At 44.7% G+C, this 7,888-nt stretch overlaps 1 protein-coding gene across 2 annotated transcripts; it reads right to left on the reverse strand.

The window, feature by feature from the left end:
- LOC144674724 (uncharacterized) lies at nt 1–7,650 on the reverse strand. Of its 2 annotated transcripts, XM_078535945.1 has the most exons (3): nt 7,184–7,650; nt 801–893; nt 1–375 (listed from the first exon to the last, which is right to left on the reverse strand). In XM_078535945.1, exons 1-3 carry the CDS (start codon nt 7,464–7,466, stop codon nt 86–88), a joined length of 666 nt encoding a protein of 221 aa, XP_078392071.1. In that variant the 5' UTR covers nt 7,467–7,650; the 3' UTR covers nt 1–85. The 2 variants fall into 2 exon arrangements, with proteins under 2 accessions (XP_078392071.1, XP_078392072.1); XM_078535946.1 differs by lacking the exon at nt 801–893 and having other exon boundaries at nt 7,184–7,633.
- Nucleotides 7,651–7,888: the final 238 nt, after the last annotated feature.

The following is a 7,888-nucleotide window of genomic DNA, read 5'->3' on the forward strand; positions in this document are numbered from 1 at the left end:
TTTTTAACTTCTGAAATGTACAAATTTTATTAAGATCGTTTAAATAAAAAAAAGATACAGAAAATATTCCCCTCTTTGTCTTTGTTCAATGATTTTTGTCAAGAAGACAATCGAACTGTTCAGAGCTGATGGGGCATTCCTTGTTGGCGAGAATGGAGTGCAGTTTGAGAGCAGTTGCCCCCTCCTTTTCTCGGTTCCTCCAGCACTTGAACATTTCAAAGCTTTGCAAGACTACGGTCCGGTGCTGTACTTCACACTGATCGATTTCGTAGCTTTGCAGGTCCAGGAATTGGATTCCAATTTGCTTCCAATTATGGCCCATGTTTTTGGCCAGTGTCATCAGTTCTTTGTCTGTCAGTAACTTTGGCTCCACTTCTGCAAAGAAAGAGATAAAGTATTGGGATAAAGCATTGGCTATGGTGACGAGGTCCTGAAAAGAGGGCCAGTGAGGGCGGTACCAGACCTGCTATGAGCTCTGCCGCTCCCCTTCTCCCTGGGATCCCTGCCGGGCAAGGAAATGGGATAAGCTCCCAGGCAGTGAATCAACCAATTGATTCTCTGCTTAACAGCGGGGGAGAGGGGAAAGAATTGTAATTAACCTCAGGAGCCGTCTTGCCCTGTTCTGTAGATTTATTGCCAAGTGCAGTGTTATGCACAGGAGCAAGCTGAGACGGAGACAACAGTACAGAACTGATGTGTATCATTACAATGAGACCACTGTGACCTCTCTAACTTCTATGTCCCTGTTTGAAATATTCCATGATTTTAATTTTAGAATGTTTAAGCACGATTTTACATACTGTTTTTCTTCAATGGGAGCACTTCATTCTCCAAAGGATCGGACACAGTTCCAGAAGATTCACGGCTCTCAGGTGTCTCCCTCTTTCTCTGTGCTAAGTAAAGGAACAAGGTGTGAGAATTCAGAACAAAAAAATACCTGGAAAAACTCAGCAGCTCTGACAGCATCTGCAGAGAGGGATACAGTTAATGTTTCGAGTCCGGCCAGATCAACTCCAAAGCCACTACCCTTTAGCCTATTTCGATCCTTTCCCCCCACCCCACCCCCACCAGGGCTATCTGTACCTTGCTCGTCCTGCTTTCTACCCTTAATGTCACCTATTAACACATTCCTCAGATATCACCATCCTTTTGGCTATCTCCATCTATCACTGGCCCTCTATCCAGCTCTACCTGTCCCACCCCACCCCCCCTTAAACCAGCTTATATTTCACCTCTCTTCTATTTTTCCTTAGTTCTGTTGAAGAGTCACACGGACTCGAAACATTAACTGTGTTCCTCTCCGCAGATGCTGTCAGACCTGCTGAGTTTTTCCAGCTATTTTTATTTTTGCTTTCCAAAGCCACTACTCCTGAATACCCAGCAATGACTCCGATCTGCCAGAAGCCCCCTGAACCCCAACACTAGGTACTGCTAGGTTCTAAGTTGATTCTCTTAACAACGACCCCTTGAAAACTTCAGCAGGTTCATGAGGGACGGTTCATCCTCTTCCACATCAACACATTTTTGGATGTTGAGGGAATCAAGGACGTGGGCTTAGTGCAGGAAGGTGGTGCGATTTTGTGATTTAATCAAAATTTTCAAGACATTAAGCAGAACTGACAGTTTCTCTCCCTGTCAACCCTATTTCGGACGCTCAGGGTCAGAGTGTCAAAATTCGAGCCAGGCCTTTCAGGAGTGACATTAGGAAGCACATTCAGACACAAAGGGTGATAGGAGTTGAGAACTCTGTTCCTCAAATGGCAATTGATGCTAGCTCAATTGTTAATTTTGAATCTGACTTACTGCAAGACATTCGGATAAAGCGCAGGGACTTCTCAAACATGTTGGGATGAAGGTACCGGGGGCACAAGCAGCACATGCCCCTCCACATCGGGCAGTAGCCTGGCAGAGACGGATTCCACCCAAAGTGAAATCCTCTGCTGTTCCAACACACAGATTCTGACCAATGAAAAAGGCGCGCTTTATGGGCTAAGAACTTAAACGTTTTGTACACTATATTCTGGAGAGAGACTGAGAGTATTTATATCTATTTATATCTCTGTGGGAAAGGTCCAAATCATGCACAGGATTGAGGTATTTCATTGGTAGCAATTTAGGATACCAGAGGATGAGTAGAGTCAAACTGAAATTTAGTTTAAAATTTTGAACTTAACTTAGAACTTTAAAAACTGTAGAAGAAACTGCCTGTCAGTGGCAGTTACCAGTCAATCAGTTGAAGTGATTACCTGGTTAGGTGCTAGTTACTGTGAGCAGGAAGCTGAGGGAGCATTTATAACTTGCGTTACAATTTCCATAGAGACCAGTAATGGTTTAAAAAGAAATTTGAACTTCCAGTTATTAACACAAGATTTGATGTTTTTAAAACCTATACTGTAACAAATGACTAAATAAACACTATTGACTAAACACTATTTTCTTTTCAATGGAACTTATGCTTTAAACAGCTGAACAGAATGTGCCCCTTTCTACTGACTACCAAAATCCCCAATTTTGTGACGTAACTCAATCTCTTCCACCGTCAGTGAGCAGGTTATTGCTAAGCAAGTGCCGCTTGGTAACACTATTGATGACCCCTTCCATCACTTTACCGATGATCGACAATAGACTGATGAGGTGGTAATTGGCCGGGTTGGATTTGTCTTCCTTTTTGTGTACAGGACATACCTGGACAATTTTCCACATTGCCGTGTAGATGGCAGTGTTGTAGCTGTACCGGAACAGCTTGGCTAGGGGCGCGGCAAGTTCTGGAGCACAAGTCTTCAGTACTATTGCCGGAATATTACCAGGGCCCATAGCCTTTGCAGTATCTGGTGCCTTCAGTCGTGGTCTACTATATGTTCTACTCCTGTACTCCTGCTCATATTTCTTTAGTTCTTGTGTGCTCCAGCATGTCTTCTGGTTCATCTTTAAAATTAGACTTTCCATTGTCACTGTCCTATCCTGTCCTCCTTGTAGCTACCCCTACTGGGGGAGATCTTCTGTCATGGTATATCACACTCATCTGTCTTGCGCCATCCTTATACATCCATTGTAGCTCATCTGCAGCCGCTCTGTAATGTCCATCATCTAACTATACCCAGGTTGACCTCCCTTTCTGCTGCCCTCCTCTTTGCCCCCTAGAAGAGATCTCTGTAGCTTTTCAGCTCTGATCAAATGGCTGAATACTGACATTTTCTTTTCCAGATGTCACTTTTTAGAGCTCTTTTTGCTCCTGTAATTTCAAGCACCTCTTCATTCGTCTTCTGGTCTGTGTGTGGAATTTTTAGCATGTGGAATATGTCAGAGCATCTACATTTTGAAAGGCCTCGATTTTCTTCCACAGATCTTTACTTATTACTCAGGTTTCTGAGGCAGACAGGAAAGTAGATAGAATACAGCATCTTATGAGTTTTCCCCTTGTTACAAGCTTGAGTCTTCTTGTTGTTAACACATACTTCATCTTCACAAAACTACTTCTGGCTACCTCCATCCTTATCTGACTTTGGCATTGCATCTGCCATCTTCTGTTAGCATTCGTCCTAAGTAGACAAACCTATCTCCTTGTTCCAGTGTGATACCATCCACTTCAATCTTCACTTTATTCCTTCTAACTACTGTTATCTTTGTCTTTTTGGTGCTCATATTCAATCCATATTCTAAACTTCTAGATCTTACTTGGTCTATGGTATTTATTACAGCCTCTTTTGATTCTGCAAGTAATGCTGTGTCATCAGCATACCACAAGTTTGTTATGTTCTTGCCTCCAATTTTTACCCCTGGATGTACTTCTAATTCTCTGAATATTTGTTCTGTGTACAGATTGAATAATTTTGACATGAGCACACAGCCTCGTCGTACTCCTCTCGTCACTTGAAACATATCTGATTGTCCTTCTTCTATCCTGATGGTCGCTATTTGCTCCCAATATAGGCTCTTGATAAATCTCAGATCTTTACTGTCAATGTCACATTTCAGCAACATGTCTCTAACTTTTACTGATGAACATGACTGAATGCTTTTTCATAGTCTATGAAGCATATGTAAACATTCTTGTTCACTTCTAGCTATTTATTGAAGATTGTTCTTGGTTTAAATTTTCCCTTTCTTGTTCCTACTCCAGTCTAAATCCAGACTGTGTTTCACTAATTTCTACTTCAAATGTGTTATTAATTCTTTCTATTATGATCTTCAGGATCACTTTAATAAGATGACTCAATGAGCATCTAGTTTAAAATTGATCGCACTCCTTTGCTTTAGGTTTCTTAGGTAACGTAATGATTGATGAATGTCTCAAGTCACTTGGAATGTATCCTTTGGTACATACTTGATCACAAATTTCTGTTATCACTTCTAATTCTATCTCTCCAAGGGCTTTTAGATATTCTGTTGTCTGAAAATACATTACATGGTCTTGGTTTGTCACTGGATCCTCCCACTGGTACAGCATTTTCTGGAGAAATGCTAGATACATTCACTAACTCTACCGGTTTTGGTTTTAACTTCCAGTACTCTGACTTGACATGTCCCGTCTTGTGACCATAAAAACATTGGTCTTCTCGAATCATTTTTATCCTCTATTACTATCCTCTTTTACTAATTTGAGGAGCATTTGTCTTTTCAGTGCTGCTATCCCCCTCATTGTAATTCGTATCCTGTTTGTTATCTCGTTGCTTCTCCCTCCAGGCTCCTGTGTAGGTTTGCAAACAATGGTGTGGAGACAACTCGATGTTTGTGGGTCAGGTCGTAGCTATCAGCTAAAACAGCTGCTTCCCTTATTTTAGAAACAGTCTTCTAGCTGGGACTTGATTCCGAAAGGAATGCTGTTTTTAAATTCCTCCATTAACAACACCTCTCTGAGGTTTTCAAAATCCTAATTCAGCTTCATGGATCTATACCATCGATCAAAAACCATCTCTTTCTTCTTTAGCAAGTTCCACAAAAGTCTGATTTTGCTTCTTCCTCAAGTGTTGAAATTTTTCTTGATAAGCATCTGGAACCAGCTCATACGCATTAAGCACAGCAGACATAGCCGTACCACAGTTTGCAGACTGTTCATTAGAAACAGTTGAATAAATCTCCAAGGTATACCAGTAGTCATTTGATAGCAGAGAACTTGAGTATTGCTAAAAAGAAAAGAGACATGTCGAAGCTTTTCATCTTGCACTCATCAGGACACTCGCAAGGATACCAATATAGGGGGAAAACAACAATTTATACTGTATGTGCATTCGCCAAGGCAACGTCACTTGCCAACCAATCAGCACTCTCTTCACATACAGTATAAATTGTTGTTTTCCCCTTATATTGGTATTCTTGCAAGTGTCCTGACGATTGCAAGATGAAAAGCTTAGACATGTCTCTTCTTTCAGCAAGCCTCCAAGGCTTTTCCTATCAAAACACTTTGTAATAGGATTGTCCAAATATCTTGTGGCTACTGGGATGTTGCAGCAATTTTCTCAAACAAGACTAAATGCATTGCAACTGCTTCCTCACTGAATTTAGGCACGAGGTGAATGTTCCTAGCTAAACCAAAACCAGGAGTTGAATCTGACCCCTCGTCAAATCTACCTGTTACTCCCTGATCACCTAATCGAAGCCTTTCACTGTCCTGTGCAAATGTCCTGGCTTTCCCTTTCTCTTTGTAATTCAAGGCTTTCCTTCTCTTTATTCGTTGAAACCCTCTATCTTTTTCTTCCCTTTGGAATTCTAATTCAAGTTTTTGCATTTCCCTTTTCACTTTATCTTTCTTCTCTCGTGAGTTCACTTCTTTTTCTATTCCAAGCTGCTTCAAACTTCGCTCGCTCGAGCTGCATTTTATCTGGGTTACCTTTTCCTTCCTTAAGGTTCAGGTGTTGAGCCAACACCTCACCTATTTCTGCTTTTAACGCTGTTTTTAACTTTTCTGGCTCCGTTTTAGAATTTACTTGCAGTGAGGCACTCGAAGAGAAACCCTCTCTTTCGAAGAAAGCTTCTGCGATAAACACAGCCATTCTTAGCTTTTCAATAAATACAGCACAAGTCACTGTGAAATCGTGTCCGTTTAAACTTTAGTGAATCTCAGCGTAGGGAGGATAGGGCGGTAGTGGGGGTAGTCAGGGGTGAGGGTAGTTGAGGGTGGGACAGTAGTAGTTGGGTAGTCGGGGTGGGGGTAGTCCAGGGTTGGGGGGGTTGTTGAGGGCTCTGGAGGTTAGTTGGGGATAGGGGTAATCGGGGTAGGGGGGTTGTCGTGGGCTCTGGAGTGTAGACGGGGTGGGGTAGTTGGGGTGGGGGGTAGTAGGGGGGCGCTGGAGGGTAGTTGGGGTGGGGAGTTGTTGGGGGCTCTGAGGGTAGTCGGGGGTAGTAGTATGGGGTAGGGGGTTGTCGGGGGCTCTGGAGGGTAGTCAGAGTGGGGGTAGTCTGGGTGGAGGGTAGTCAGAGTGGGGGTAGTCTGGGTGGAGGGTAGTCAGAGTGGGGGTAGTCGGGGTGGAGGGTAGTCAGAGTGGGGGTAGTCTGGGTGGAGGGTAGTCAGAGTGGGGGTAGTCGGGGTGGAGGGTAGTCTGGGTGGAGGGTAGTCAGAGTGGGGGTAGTCTGGGTGGAGGGTAGTCAGAGTGGGGGTAGTCGGGGTGGAGGGTAGTCAGAGTGGGGGTAGTCTGGGTGGAGGGTAGTCAGAGTGGGGGTAGTCGGGGTGGAGGGTAGTCTGGGTGGAGGGTAGTCAGAGTGGGGGTAGTCTGGGTGGAGGGTAGTCAGAGTGGGGGTAGTCGGGGTGGAGGGTAGTCTGGGTGGAGGGTAGTCAGAGTGGGGGTAGTCTGGGTGGAGGGTAGTCAGAGTGGGGATAGTCGGGGTGGAGGGTAGTCTGGGTGGGGGTAGTCGGGGTGGAGGGGTAGTCTGGGACACTGGGGGGTAGTCGGGGGGTCCAGTACTATAGTTACCCAGGAGTTAGAAGCGCTTTTAATTCTTCTAACTTTTCCTGGGTGACTGTTGTAAGAGGGTCTGATCCATCCTCTGTCTGTGATTTAAATTCAGATGGTGCCCAGTGCAGGGTAATTGCCCATCGGAAGTTTAACCTTCCTGGGCACTTCCCGTGTAGTCCTTGTGTGGGGACTTCCGGGAGGGGGGGGGTCCCCCCAGCGCGCTTTCCACGACCCCCTGGGTACGACCCCCCCTTGTCAGTTTCCCCGGTGAAATTGACACGCCGTGTTATTACCTTCAGCCCTTCCCTCTGCGCCGCTCGCGCCTCCCTCTCCAAACATGTCCTGCACCAGGTCGCGCCTGGGAATTTCCAGGAGGATCTTTCTGCTGATGTCCCGAGCCTCCTGGGCATAGTGTTTCTGCAGTAGAAAAGCCATTTCCACACGAGATTTACCCTCCAGCACACCACCGGCTATCGGTTTAAACCCTGTGCTGTCCTGGAGATAGAATTTGAATCGGTGAAAGTCGCTTTCGCTCAGTTCATCGAGGACCTGGAGTAGAAACTGTGCTGTTGTCATGATTTTTTTTTAAATTTAATGCAATCCAAACTCGGCTCTTCCCTGTAAAACGGAAAGACTGTAGATCAGGACCACTCCGTGCAGAAACACAGTCCAATTCTTCACACAAACCTACTTTCTCAATTCAAGTTAAATTGCAGCAAGTCAGGTTTGGTTTTGTATAGTAACAAAGCCGCTTCCTGGTGAAGGGACCCGCCCACTGGCAGTGAACCAGCCCGCTCTTTTATTTCCACACACAATTCAATGCCCCAAGGTTGTTTGTTATCTGAGCTTCACCACAACTTCGCTTCACATCAGGCCAGGGCTGAATTCTGTCTCCTGCAGCACTTCCCCTACAAACAACCGAGCCAGTGTCAGTCGCACTGAATCAATCTGTGTCTTTTGTCGTTTGCAACTAGACAGATCCTAAACTCAAACCAGAA

Source organism: Cetorhinus maximus, unplaced genomic scaffold (genome assembly GCF_964194155.1).
Source record: "Cetorhinus maximus unplaced genomic scaffold, sCetMax3.hap1.1 HAP1_SCAFFOLD_770, whole genome shotgun sequence".
Classification (NCBI taxonomy): domain Eukaryota; kingdom Metazoa; phylum Chordata; class Chondrichthyes; order Lamniformes; family Cetorhinidae; genus Cetorhinus; species Cetorhinus maximus.